At 73.4% G+C, this 13,708-nt stretch overlaps 1 protein-coding gene across 1 annotated transcript in view; it reads left to right on the forward strand.

Moving 5' to 3' along the window:
• Positions 1-3,477: 3,477 nt before the first annotated feature.
• LOC147086753 (uncharacterized) overlaps positions 3,478-13,708 on the forward strand; it is a gene marked incomplete at its 5' end in the record, with an annotated part of 30,943 nt that continues 20,712 nt past the window's right edge. The window contains 6 exons of the mRNA XM_085978314.1: positions 3,478-3,543; positions 4,636-4,734; positions 5,098-5,169; positions 5,645-5,685; positions 5,801-5,864; positions 6,150-6,256. Coding sequence (XP_085834440.1) covers positions 3,478-3,543; positions 4,636-4,734; positions 5,098-5,169; positions 5,645-5,685; positions 5,801-5,864; positions 6,150-6,256 — 449 coding nt within the window. The remainder of the gene's footprint in view (positions 3,544-4,635; positions 4,735-5,097; positions 5,170-5,644; positions 5,686-5,800; positions 5,865-6,149; positions 6,257-13,708) is intronic.

The raw sequence follows: 13,708 nt of genomic DNA on the forward strand, positions 1-13,708 counted from the left end.
GCCCTTCCCCGGGTGTCCCTGCGCCGTGGGACCCCGGCCCTTCCCCCGGTGTCCCTGCACCGTGGGGCCTCGGCCCTTCCCCCGATGTCCTGCACCGTGGGGCCTCGGCCCTACCCCTGGTGTCCCTGCACCGTGGGGCTTCGGCCCTACCCCTGGTGTCCCTGCACCATGGGGCCTCGGCCCTTCCCCTGGTGTCCCTGCACCGTGGGGCCTCGGCCCTTCCCCGGGTGTCCTGCACCAAGGGGCCTCGGCCCTTCCCCTGGTGCCCTGCACCGTCGGGCCTCGGTTTTCCCCTGGTGTCCTGCACCGTGGGGCCTCGGCTCTTCCCCTGGTGTCCCTGCACCATGGGGCCTCGGCCCTTCCCCTGGTGCCCTGCACCGAGGGGCCTCGGCCCTTCCCCGGGTGTCCCTGCACCGTGGGGCCTCGGCTCTTCCCCTGGTGTCCCTGCACCGTGGGGCCTCGGGCCTTGCCCCGGTGTCCTGCACCGTGGGGCCTCGGCCCTTCCCCTGGTGTCCCTACACCTTGGGGCCTCGGCCCTTCCCCTGGTGTCCCTGCACCGTGGGGCCTCGGCCCTTCCCCTAGTGTCCCTGCACCGTGGGGCCTTGGCCCTTCCCCGGGTGTCCCTGCGCCGTGGGACCCCGGCCCTTCCCCCGGTGTCCCTGCACCGTGGGGCCTCGGCCCTTCCCCTGGTGTCCCTACACCTTGGGGCTTCGGCCCTTCCCCTGGTGTCCTGCACCGTGGGGCCTCGGTTTTCCCCTGGTGTCCTGCACCGTGGGGCCTCGGCCCTTCCCCTGGTGTCCCTGCACCGTGGGGCCTCGGCCCTTCCCCTGGTGTCCCTGCACCGTGGGGCCTCGGCCGTTCTCCCGGTGTCCCTGCACCGTGGAGCCTCGGCCCTTCCCCCGATGCCCCTGAACCGTGGGGCCTCGGCCCTTCCCCCGATGTCCTGCACCGTGGGGCCTCGGCCCTACCCCTGGTGTCCCTGCACCGTGGGGCCTCGTCCCTACCCCCGGTGTCCCTGCACCGTGAGGCCTCGGCCCTTCCCCTGGTGTCCCTGCACCGTGGGGCCTCGGCCCTTCCCCCGGTGTCCCTGCACCGTGGGGCCTCGGCCCTTCCCCTGGTGTCCCTGCACCGTGGGGCCTCTGCCCTTCCCCTAGTGTCCCTGCACCGTGGTGCCTCGGCCCTTCCCTCGGTGTCCCTGCACCGTGGGGTCTCGGCCCTTCCCCTGGTGTCCCTGCACCGTGGGGCCCTCGGCTCTTCCCCCGGAGTCCCTGCACCGTGGTGCCTCGGCCCTTCCCTCGGTGTCCCTGCACCGTGGGGTCTCGGCCCTTCCCCTGGTGTCCCTGCACCGTGGGGCTTCGGCCGTTCCCCTGGTGTCCCTGCACCGTGGGGCCTCGGCCCTTCCCCTTGTGTCCTGCACCAAGGGGCCTCGGCCCTTCCCCTGGTGCCCTGCACCGTCGGGCCTCGGTTTTCCCCTGGTGTCCTGCACCGTGGGGCCTCGGCCCTTCCCCTGGTGTCCCTGCACCGTGGGGCCTCGGCCCTTCCCCTGGTGTCCTGCACCGAGGGGCCTCGGCCCTTCCCCTGGTGTCCTGCACCGAGGGGCCTCGGCCCTTCCCCTGGTGTCCTGCACCGTGGGGCCTCGGTTTTCCCCTGGTGTCCTGCACCGTGGGGCCTCTGCCCTTCCCCTGGTGTCCCTACACATTGGGGCCTCAGCCCTTCCCCTGGTGTCCCTGCACCGTGGGGCCTCGGCCCTTCCCCCGGTGTCCCTGCACCGTGGGGCCTCGGCCCTTCCCCTGGTGTCCCTGCACCGTGGGGCCTCGGCCCTTCCCCTGGTGTCCTGCACCGAGGGGCCTCGGCCCTTCCCCTGGTGTCCTGCACCGTGGGGTCTCGGTTTACCCCTGGTGTCCTGCACCGTGGGGCCTCGGTTTTCCCCTGGTGTCCTGCACCGTGGGGCCTCTGCCCTTCCCCTGGTGTCCCTACACCATGGGGCCTCGGCCCTTCCCCCGGTGTCCCTGCACCGTGGGGCCTCAGCCCTTCCCCTGGTGTCCCTGCACCGTGGGGCCTCGGCCCTTCCCCCGGTGTCCCTGCACCGTGGGGCCTCGGCCCTTCCCCTGGTGTCCTGCACTGAGGGGCCTCGGCCCTTCCCCTGGTGTCCTGCACCGTGGCGCCTTGGTTTTCCCCTGGTGTCCTGCACCGTGGGGCCTCGGCCCCTCCCCTTGTGTCCCTGCACCGTGGGGCCTCGGCCCTTCCCCTGGTGTCCCTGCACCGTGGGGCCTTGGCCCTTCCCCGGGTGTCCCTGCGCCGTGGGACGCCGGCCCTTCCACGGTGTCCCTGCACCGTGGGGCCTCGGCCCTTGCCCCGGTGTCCCCGCACCGTGGGGCCTCGGCCCTTCCCCTGGTGTTCCTACACCTTGGGGCCTCGGCCCTTCCCCTGGTGTCCCTGCACCGTGGGGCCTCGGCCCTTCCCCTGGTGTTCCTGCGCCGTGGGACCCCGGCCCTTCCCCCGGTGTCCCTGCACCATGGGGCCTCGGCCCTTCCCCTGGTGTCCCTACACCTTGGGGCTTCGGCCCTTCCCCTGGTGACCCTGCACCGTGGGGCCTCCGCCCTTCCCCTGGTGTCCCTGCACCGTGGGGCCTCGGCCCTTCCCCTGGTGTCCTGCACCGTGGGGCCTCGGTTTCCCCCTGGTGTCCTGCACCGTGGGGACTCGGCCCTTCCCTTGGTGTCCCTGCACCGTGGGGCCTCGGCCCTTCGCCTGGTGTCCCTGCACCGTGGGGCCTCGTCCCTTCCCCCGGTGTCCCCACACCGTGTAGCCTCGGCCCTTCCCCCGATGCCACTGCACCGTGGGGCCTCGGCCCTTCCCCCGATGTCCTGCACCGTGGGGCCTCGGCCCTACCCCTGGTGTCCCTGCACCGTGGGTCCTCGGCCCTTCCCCTGGTGTCCCTGCACCGTGGGACCTCGGCCCTTCCCCTGGTGTCCCTGCGCCGTGGGACTCCGGCCCTTCCCCCGGTGTCCCTGCACCGTGGGGCCTCGGCTCTTCCCCTGGTGTCCCTGCCCCGTGGAGCCTCGGGCCTTCCCTGGTGTCCTGCACCGAGGGGCCATGGCCCTTCCCCGGGTGTCCCTGCGCCGTGGGACCCCGGCCCTTCCCCCGGTGTCCCTGCACCGTGGGGCCTCGGCCCTTCCCCCGATGTCCTGCACCGTGGGGCCTCGGCCCTACCCCTGGTGTCCCTGCACCGTGGGGCTTCGGCCCTTCCCCTGGTGTCCTGCACCGTGGGGCCTCGGTTTTCCCCTGGTGTCCTGCACCGTGGGGCCTCGGCCCTTCCCCTGGTGTCCCTGCACCGTGGGGCCTCGGCCCTTCCCCCGATGCCTCTGCACCGTGGGCCCTCGGCCCTTCCCCCGATGTCCTGCACCGTGGGGCCTCGTCCCTACCCCCGGTGTCCCTGCACCGTGGGGCCTCGGCCCTTCCCCTGGTGACCCTACACCTTGGGGCTTCGGCCCTTCCCCTGGTGTCCTGCACCGTGGGGCCTCGGTTTTCCCCTGGTGTCCTGCACCGTGGGGCCTCGGCCCTTCCCCCGGTGTCCCTGCACCGTGAGGCCTCGGCCCTTCCCCTGGTGTCCCTGCACCGTGGGGCCTCGGCCCTTCCCCCGGTGTCCCTGCACCGTGGAGCCTCGGCCCTTCCCCTGGTGTCCCTGCACCGTGGGGCCTCTGCCCTTCCCCTGGTGTCCCTGCACCGTGGTGCCTCGGCCCTTCCCTCGGTGTCCCTGCACCATGGGGTCTCGGCCCTTCCCCTGGTGTCCCTGCACCGTGGGGCCCTCGGCCCTTCCCCCGGAGTCCCTGCACCGTGGTGCCTCGGCCCTTCCCCTGGTGTCCCTGCACCGTGGGGCCTCGGCCCTTCCCCTGGTGTCCTGCACCGAGGGGCCTCGGCCCTTCCCCTGGTGTCCTGCACCGTGGGGCCTCGGTTTCCCCCTGGTGTCCTGCACCGTGGGGACTCGGCCCTTCCCTTGGTGTCCCTGCACCGTGGGGCCTCGGCCCTTCGCCTGGTGTCCCTGCACCGTGGGGCCTCGGCCCTTCCCCCGGTGTCCCCGCACCGTGTAGCCTCGGCCCTTCCCCCGATGCCCCTGCACCGTGGGGCCTCGGCCCTTCCCCCGATGTCCTGCACCGTGGGGCCTCGGCCCTACCCCTGGTGTCCCTGCACCGTGGGTCCTCGGCCCTTCCCCTGGTGTCCCTGCACCGTGGGACCTCGGCCCTTCCCCTGGTGTCCCTGCGCCGTGGGACTCCGGCCCTTCCCCCGGTGTCCCTGCACCGTGGGGCCTCGGCTCTTCCCCTGGTGTCCCTGCCCCGTGGGGCCTCGGGCCTTCCCCTGGTGTCCTGCACCGAGGGGCCACGGCCCTTCCCCGGGTGTCCCTGCGCCGTGGGACCCCGGCCCTTCCCCCGGTGTCCCTGCACCGTGGGGCCTCGGCCCTTCCCCCGATGTCCTGCACCGTGGGGCCTCGGCCCTACCCCTGGTGTCCCTGCACCGTGGGGCTTCGGCCCTACCCCTGGTGTCCCTGCACCATGGGGCCTCGGCCCTTCCCCTGGTGTCCCTGCACCGTGGGGCCTCGGCCCTTCCCCGGGTGTCCTGCACCAAGGGGCCTCGGCCCTTCCCCTGGTGCCCTGCACCGTCGGGCCTCGGTTTTCCCCTGGTGTCCTGCACCGTGGGGCCTCGGCTCTTCCCCTGGTGTCCCTGCACCATGGGGCCTCGGCCCTTCCCCTGGTGCCCTGCACCGAGGGGCCTCGGCCCTTCCCCGGGTGTCCCTGCACCGTGGGGCCTCGGCTCTTCCCCTGGTGTCCCTGCACCGTGGGGCCTCGGGCCTTGCCCCGGTGTCCTGCACCGTGGGGCCTCGGCCCTTCCCCTGGTGTCCCTACACCTTGGGGCCTCGGCCCTTCCCCTGGTGTCCCTGCACCGTGGGGCCTCGGCCCTTCCCCTAGTGTCCCTGCACCGTGGGGCCTTGGCCCTTCCCCGGGTGTCCCTGCGCCGTGGGACCCCGGCCCTTCCCCCGGTGTCCCTGCACCGTGGGGCCTCGGCCCTTCCCCTGGTGTCCCTACACCTTGGGGCTTCGGCCCTTCCCCTGGTGTCCTGCACCGTGGGGCCTCGGTTTTCCCCTGGTGTCCTGCACCGTGGGGCCTCGGCCCTTCCCCTGGTGTCCCTGCACCGTGGGGCCTCGGCCCTTCCCCTGGTGTCCCTGCACCGTGGGGCCTCGGCCGTTCTCCCGGTGTCCCTGCACCGTGGAGCCTCGGCCCTTCCCCCGATGCCCCTGAACCGTGGGGCCTCGGCCCTTCCCCCGATGTCCTGCACCGTGGGGCCTCGGCCCTACCCCTGGTGTCCCTGCACCGTGGGGCCTCGTCCCTACCCCCGGTGTCCCTGCACCGTGAGGCCTCGGCCCTTCCCCTGGTGTCCCTGCACCGTGGGGCCTCGGCCCTTCCCCCGGTGTCCCTGCACCGTGGGGCCTCGGCCCTTCCCCTGGTGTCCCTGCACCGTGGGGCCTCTGCCCTTCCCCTAGTGTCCCTGCACCGTGGTGCCTCGGCCCTTCCCTCGGTGTCCCTGCACCGTGGGGTCTCGGCCCTTCCCCTGGTGTCCCTGCACCGTGGGGCCCTCGGCTCTTCCCCCGGAGTCCCTGCACCGTGGTGCCTCGGCCCTTCCCTCGGTGTCCCTGCACCGTGGGGTCTCGGCCCTTCCCCTGGTGTCCCTGCACCGTGGGGCTTCGGCCGTTCCCCTGGTGTCCCTGCACCGTGGGGCCTCGGCCCTTCCCCTTGTGTCCTGCACCAAGGGGCCTCGGCCCTTCCCCTGGTGCCCTGCACCGTCGGGCCTCGGTTTTCCCCTGGTGTCCTGCACCGTGGGGCCTCGGCCCTTCCCCTGGTGTCCCTGCACCGTGGGGCCTCGGCCCTTCCCCTGGTGTCCTGCACCGAGGGGCCTCGGCCCTTCCCCTGGTGTCCTGCACCGAGGGGCCTCGGCCCTTCCCCTGGTGTCCTGCACCGTGGGGCCTCGGTTTTCCCCTGGTGTCCTGCACCGTGGGGCCTCTGCCCTTCCCCTGGTGTCCCTACACATTGGGGCCTCAGCCCTTCCCCTGGTGTCCCTGCACCGTGGGGCCTCGGCCCTTCCCCCGGTGTCCCTGCACCGTGGGGCCTCGGCCCTTCCCCTGGTGTCCCCTGCACCGTGGGGCCTCGGCCCTTCCCCTGGTGTCCTGCACCGAGGGGCCTCGGCCCTTCCCCTGGTGTCCTGCACCGTGGGGTCTCGGTTTACCCCTGGTGTCCTGCACCGTGGGGCCTCGGTTTTCCCTGGTGTCCTGCACCGTGGGGCCTCTGCCCTTCCCCTGGTGTCCCTACACCGTGGGGCCTCGGCCCTTCCCCCGGTGTCCCTGCACCGTGGGGCCTCAGCCCTTCCCCTGGTGTCCCTGCACCGTGGGGCCTCGGCCCTTCCCCCGGTGTCCCTGCACCGTGGGGCCTCGGCCCTTCCCCTGGTGTCCTGCACTGAGGGGCCTCGGCCCTTCCCCTGGTGTCCTGCACCGTGGCGCCTTGGATTTCCCCTGGTGTCCTGCACCGTGGGGCCTCGGCCCCTCCCCTTGTGTCCCTGCACCGTGGGGCCTCGGCCCTTACCCTGGTGTCCCTGCACCGTGGGGCCTTGGCCCTTCCCCGGGTGTCCCTGCGCCGTGGGACGCCGGCCCTTCCACGGTGTCCCTGCACCGTGGGGCCTCGGCCCTTGCCCCGGTGTCCCCGCACCGTGGGGCCTCGGCCCTTCCCCTGGTGTTCCTACACCTTGGGGCCTCGGCCCTTCCCCTGGTGTCCCTGCACCGTGGGGCCTCGGCCCTTCCCCTGGTGTCCCTGCGCCGTGGGACCCCGGCCCTTCCCCCGGTGTCCCTGCACCATGGGGCCTCGGCCCTTCCCCTGGTGTCCCTACACCTTGGGGCTTCGGCCCTTCCCCTGGTGACCCTGCACCGTGGGGCCTCCGCCCTTCCCCTGGTGTCCCTGCACCGTGGGGCCTCGGCCCTTCCCCTGGTGTCCTGCACCGTGGGGCCTCGGTTTCCCCCTGGTGTCCTGCACCGTGGGGACTCGGCCCTTCCCTTGGTGTCCCTGCACCGTGGGGCCTCGGCCCTTCGCCTGGTGTCCCTGCACCGTGGGGCCTCGTCCCTTCCCCCGGTGTCCCCACACCGTGTAGCCTCGGCCCTTCCCCCGATGCCACTGCACCGTGGGGCCTCGGCCCTTCCCCCGATGTCCTGCACCGTGGGGCCTCGGCCCTACCCCTGGTGTCCCTGCACCGTGGGTCCTCGGCCCTTCCCCTGGTGTCCCTGCACCGTGGGACCTCGGCCCTTCCCCTGGTGTCCCTGCGCCGTGGGACTCCGGCCCTTCCCCCGGTGTCCCTGCACCGTGGGGCCTCGGCTCTTCCCCTGGTGTCCCTGCCCCGTGGAGCCTCGGGCCTTCCCTGGTGTCCTGCACCGAGGGGCCATGGCCCTTCCCCGGGTGTCCCTGCGCCGTGGGACCCCGGCCCTTCCCCCGGTGTCCCTGCACCGTGGGGCCTCGGCCCTTCCCCCGATGTCCTGCACCGTGGGGCCTCGGCCCTTCCCCCGGTGTCCCTGCACCGTGAGGCCTCGGCCCTTCCCCTGGTGTCCCTGCACCGTGGGGCCTCGGCCCTTCCCCCGGTATCCCTGCACCGTGGAGCCTCGGCCCTTCCCCTGGTGTCCCTGCACCGTGGGGCCTCTGCCCTTCCCCTGGTGTCCCTGCACCGTGGTGCCTCGGCCCTTCCCTCGGTGTCCCTGCACCATGGGGTCTCGGCCCTTCCCCTGGTGTCCCTGCACCGTGGGGCCCTCGGCCCTTCCCCCGGAGTCCCTGCACCGTGGTGCCTCGGCCCTTCCCCTGGTGTCCCTGCACCGTGGGGCCTCGGCCCTTCCCCTGGTGTCCTGCACCGAGGGGCCTCGGCCCTTCCCCTGGTGTCCTGCACCGTGGGGCCTCGGTTTCCCCCTGGTGTCCTGCACCGTGGGGACTCGGCCCTTCCCTTGGTGTCCCTGCACCGTGGGGCCTCGGCCCTTCGCCTGGTGTCCCTGCACCGTGGGGCCTCGGCCCTTCCCCCGGTGTCCCCGCACCGTGTAGCCTCGGCCCTTCCCCCGATGCCCCTGCACCGTGGGGCCTCGGCCCTTCCCCCGATGTCCTGCACCGTGGGGCCTCGGCCCTACCCCTGGTGTCCCTGCACCGTGGGTCCTCGGCCCTTCCCCTGGTGTCCCTGCACCGTGGGACCTCGGCCCTTCCCCTGGTGTCCCTGCGCCGTGGGACTCCGGCCCTTCCCCCGGTGTCCCTGCACCGTGGGGCCTCGGCTCTTCCCCTGGTGTCCCTGCCCCGTGGGGCCTCGGGCCTTCCCCTGGTGTCCTGCACCGAGGGGCCACGGCCCTTCCCCGGGTGTCCCTGCGCCGTGGGACCCCGGCCCTTCCCCCGGTGTCCCTGCACCGTGGGGCCTCGGCCCTTCCCCCGATGTCCTGCACCGTGGGGCCTCGGCCCTACCCCTGGTGTCCCTGCACCGTGGGGCTTCGGCCCTACCCCTGGTGTCCCTGCACCATGGGGCCTCGGCCCTTCCCCTGGTGTCCCTGCACCGTGGGGCCTCGGCCCTTCCCCGGGTGTCCTGCACCAAGGGGCCTCGGCCCTTCCCCTGGTGCCCTGCACCGTCGGGCCTCGGTTTTCCCCTGGTGTCCTGCACCGTGGGGCCTCGGCTCTTCCCCTGGTGTCCCTGCACCATGGGGCCTCGGCCCTTCCCCTGGTGCCCTGCACCGAGGGGCCTCGGCCCTTCCCCGGGTGTCCCTGCACCGTGGGGCCTCGGCTCTTCCCCTGGTGTCCCTGCACCGTGGGGCCTCGGGCCTTGCCCCGGTGTCCTGCACCGTGGGGCCTCGGCCCTTCCCCTGGTGTCCCTACACCTTGGGGCCTCGGCCCTTCCCCTGGTGTCCCTGCACCGTGGGGCCTCGGCCCTTCCCCTAGTGTCCCTGCACCGTGGGGCCTTGGCCCTTCCCCGGGTGTCCCTGCGCCGTGGGACCCCGGCCCTTCCCCCGGTGTCCCTGCACCGTGGGGCCTCGGCCCTTCCCCTGGTGTCCCTACACCTTGGGGCTTCGGCCCTTCCCCTGGTGTCCTGCACCGTGGGGCCTCGGTTTTCCCCTGGTGTCCTGCACCGTGGGGCCTCGGCCCTTCCCCTGGTGTCCCTGCACCGTGGGGCCTCGGCCCTTCCCCTGGTGTCCCTGCACCGTGGGGCCTCGGCCGTTCTCCCGGTGTCCCTGCACCGTGGAGCCTCGGCCCTTCCCCCGATGCCCCTGAACCGTGGGGCCTCGGCCCTTCCCCCGATGTCCTGCACCGTGGGGCCTCGGCCCTACCCCTGGTGTCCCTGCACCGTGGGGCCTCGTCCCTACCCCCGGTGTCCCTGCACCGTGAGGCCTCGGCCCTTCCCCTGGTGTCCCTGCACCGTGGGGCCTCGGCCCTTCCCCCGGTGTCCCTGCACCGTGGGGCCTCGGCCCTTCCCCTGGTGTCCCTGCACCGTGGGGCCTCTGCCCTTCCCCTAGTGTCCCTGCACCGTGGTGCCTCGGCCCTTCCCTCGGTGTCCCTGCACCGTGGGGTCTCGGCCCTTCCCCTGGTGTCCCTGCACCGTGGGGCCCTCGGCTCTTCCCCCGGAGTCCCTGCACCGTGGTGCCTCGGCCCTTCCCTCGGTGTCCCTGCACCGTGGGGTCTCGGCCCTTCCCCTGGTGTCCCTGCACCGTGGGGCTTCGGCCGTTCCCCTGGTGTCCCTGCACCGTGGGGCCTCGGCCCTTCCCCTTGTGTCCTGCACCAAGGGGCCTCGGCCCTTCCCCTGGTGCCCTGCACCGTCGGGCCTCGGTTTTCCCCTGGTGTCCTGCACCGTGGGGCCTCGGCCCTTCCCCTGGTGTCCCTGCACCGTGGGGCCTCGGCCCTTCCCCTGGTGTCCTGCACCGAGGGGCCTCGGCCCTTCCCCTGGTGTCCTGCACCGAGGGGCCTCGGCCCTTCCCCTGGTGTCCTGCACCGTGGGGCCTCGGTTTTCCCCTGGTGTCCTGCACCGTGGGGCCTCTGCCCTTCCCCTGGTGTCCCTACACATTGGGGCCTCAGCCCTTCCCCTGGTGTCCCTGCACCGTGGGGCCTCGGCCCTTCCCCCGGTGTCCCTGCACCGTGGGGCCTCGGCCCTTCCCCTGGTGTCCCTGCACCGTGGGGCCTCGGCCCTTCCCCTGGTGTCCTGCACCGAGGGGCCTCGGCCCTTCCCCTGGTGTCCTGCACCGTGGGGTCTCGGTTTACCCCTGGTGTCCTGCACCGTGGGGCCTCGGTTTTCCCCTGGTGTCCTGCACCGTGGGGCCTCTGCCCTTCCCCTGGTGTCCCTACACCGTGGGGCCTCGGCCCTTCCCCCGGTGTCCCTGCACCGTGGGGCCTCAGCCCTTCCCCTGGTGTCCCTGCACCGTGGGGCCTCGGCCCTTCCCCCGGTGTCCCTGCACCGTGGGGCCTCGGCCCTTCCCCTGGTGTCCTGCACTGAGGGGCCTCGGCCCTTCCCCTGGTGTCCTGCACCGTGGCGCCTTGGTTTTCCCCTGGTGTCCTGCACCGTGGGGCCTCGGCCCCTCCCCTTGTGTCCCTGCACCGTGGGGCCTCGGCCCTTCCCCTGGTGTCCCTGCACCGTGGGGCCTTGGCCCTTCCCCGGGTGTCCCTGCGCCGTGGGACGCCGGCCCTTCCACGGTGTCCCTGCACCGTGGGGCCTCGGCCCTTGCCCCGGTGTCCCCGCACCGTGGGGCCTCGGCCCTTCCCCTGGTGTTCCTACACCTTGGGGCCTCGGCCCTTCCCCTGGTGTCCCTGCACCGTGGGGCCTCGGCCCTTCCCCTGGTGTCCCTGCGCCGTGGGACCCCGGCCCTTCCCCCGGTGTCCCTGCACCATGGGGCCTCGGCCCTTCCCCTGGTGTCCCTACACCTTGGGGCTTCGGCCCTTCCCCTGGTGACCCTGCACCGTGGGGCCTCCGCCCTTCCCCTGGTGTCCCTGCACCGTGGGGCCTCGGCCCTTCCCCTGGTGTCCTGCACCGTGGGGCCTCGGTTTCCCCCTGGTGTCCTGCACCGTGGGGACTCGGCCCTTCCCTTGGTGTCCCTGCACCGTGGGGCCTCGGCCCTTCGCCTGGTGTCCCTGCACCGTGGGGCCTCGTCCCTTCCCCCGGTGTCCCCACACCGTGTAGCCTCGGCCCTTCCCCCGATGCCACTGCACCGTGGGGCCTCGGCCCTTCCCCGATGTCCTGCACCGTGGGGCCTCGGCCCTACCCCTGGTGTCCTTGCACCGTGGGTCCTCGGCCCTTCCCCTGGTGTCCCTGCACCGTGGGACCTCGGCCCTTCCCCTGGTGTCCCTGCGCCGTGGGACTCCGGCCCTTCCCCCGGTGTCCCTGCACCGTGGGGCCTCGGCTCTTCCCCTGGTGTCCCTGCCCCGTGGAGCCTCGGGCCTTCCCTGGTGTCCTGCACCGAGGGGCCATGGCCCTTCCCCGGGTGTCCCTGCGCCGTGGGACCCCGGCCCTTCCCCCGGTGTCCCTGCACCGTGGGGCCTCGGCCCTTCCCCCGATGTCCTGCACCGTGGGGCCTCGGCCCTACCCCTGGTGTCCCTGCACCGTGGGGCTTCGGCCCTTCCCCTGGTGTCCTGCACCGTGGGGCCTCGGTTTTCCCCTGGTGTCCTGCACCGTGGGGCCTCGGCCCTTCCCCTGGTGTCCCTGCACCGTGGGGCCTCGGCCCTTCCCCCGATGCCTCTGCACCGTGGGCCCTCGGCCCTTCCCCCGATGTCCTGCACCGTGGGGCCTCGTCCCTACCCCCGGTGTCCCTGCACCGTGGGGCCTCGGCCCTTCCCCTGGTGACCCTACACCTTGGGGCTTCGGCCCTTCCCCTGGTGTCCTGCACCGTGGGGCCTCGGTTTTCCCCTGGTGTCCTGCACCGTGGGGCCTCGGCCCTTCCCCCGGTGTCCCTGCACCGTGAGGCCTCGGCCCTTCCCCTGGTGTCCCTGCACCGTGGGGCCTCGGCCCTTCCCCCGGTGTCCCTGCACCGTGGAGCCTCGGCCCTTCCCCTGGTGTCCCTGCACCGTGGGGCCTCTGCCCTTCCCCTGGTGTCCCTGCACCGTGGTGCCTCGGCCCTTCCCTCGGTGTCCCTGCACCATGGGGTCTCGGCCCTTCCCCTGGTGTCCCTGCACCGTGGGGCCCTCGGCCCTTCCCCCGGAGTCCCTGCACCGTGGTGCCTCGGCCCTTCCCCTGGTGTCCCTGCACCGTGGGGCCTCGGCCCTTCCCCTGGTGTCCTGCACCGAGGGGCCTCGGCCCTTCCCCTGGTGTCCTGCACCGTGGGGCCTCGGTTTCCCCCTGGTGTCCTGCACCGTGGGGACTCGGCCCTTCCCTTGGTGTCCCTGCACCGTGGGGCCTCGGCCCTTCGCCTGGTGTCCCTGCACCGTGGGGCCTCGGCCCTTCCCCCGGTGTCCCCGCACCGTGTAGCCTCGGCCCTTCCCCCGATGCCCCTGCACCGTGGGGCCTCGGCCCTTCCCCCGATGTCCTGCACCGTGGGGCCTCGGCCCTACCCCTGGTGTCCCTGCACCGTGGGTCCTCGGCCCTTCCCCTGGTGTCCCTGCACCGTGGGACCTCGGCCCTTCCCCTGGTGTCCCTGCGCCGTGGGACTCCGGCCCTTCCCCCGGTGTCCCTGCACCGTGGGGCCTCGGCTCTTCCCCTGGTGTCCCTGCCCCGTGGGGCCTCGGGCCTTCCCCTGGTGTCCTGCACCGAGGGGCCACGGCCCTTCCCCGGGTGTCCCTGCGCCGTGGGACCCCGGCCCTTCCCCCGGTGTCCCTGCACCGTGGGGCCTCGGCCCTTCCCCCGATGTCCTGCACCGTGGGGCCTCGGCCCTTCCCCTGGTGTCCCTGCACCGTGGGGCCTCGGCCCTACCCCTGGTGTCCCTGCACCATGGGGCCTCGGCCCTTCCCCTGGTGTCCCTGCACCGTGGGGCCTCGGCCCTTCCCCGGGTGTCCTGCACCGTGGCGCCTCGGTTTTCCACTGGTGTCCTGCACCGTGGGGCCTCGGCCCTTCCCCTGGTGTCCCTGCACCGTGGGGCCTCGGCCCTTCCCCTGGTGTCCTGCACCGTGGGGCCTCGGCCCTTCCCCTGGTGTCCCTGCACCGTGGGGCCTTGGCCCTTCCCCTGGTGTCCCTGCACCGTGGGGCCTCTGCCCTTCCCCTAGTGTCCCTGCACCGTGGTGCCTCGGCCCTTCCCTCGGTGTCCCTGCACCGTGGGGTCTCGGCCCTTCCCCTGGTGTCCCTGCACCGTGGGGCCCTCGGCTCTTCCCCCGGAGTCCCTGCACCGTGGTGCCTCGGCCCTTCCCTCGGTGTCCCTGCACCGTGGGGTCTCGGCCCTTCCCCTGGTGTCCCTGCACCGTGGGGCTTCGGCCGTTCCCCTGGTGTCCCTGCACCGTGGGGCCTCGGCCCTTCCCTTGTGTCCTGCACCAAGGGGCCTCGGCCCTTCCCCTGGTGCCCTGCACCGTCGGGCCTCGGTTTTCCCCTGGTGTCCTGCACCGTGGGGCCTCGGCTTCCCCTGGTGTCCCTGCACCGTGGGGCCTCGGCCCTTCCCCTGGTGTCCTGCACCGAGGGGCCTCGGCCCTTCCCCTGGTGTCCTGCACCGAGGGGCCTCGGCCCTTCCCCTGGTGTCCTGCACCGTGGGGCCTCGGTT

The sequence above is a fragment of the Somniosus microcephalus genome, unplaced genomic scaffold, assembly GCF_052327205.1.
Source record: "Somniosus microcephalus isolate GS21.2 unplaced genomic scaffold, FLI_Smic_1.0 unresolved_chr7, whole genome shotgun sequence".
NCBI lineage: Eukaryota > Metazoa > Chordata > Chondrichthyes > Squaliformes > Somniosidae > Somniosus > Somniosus microcephalus.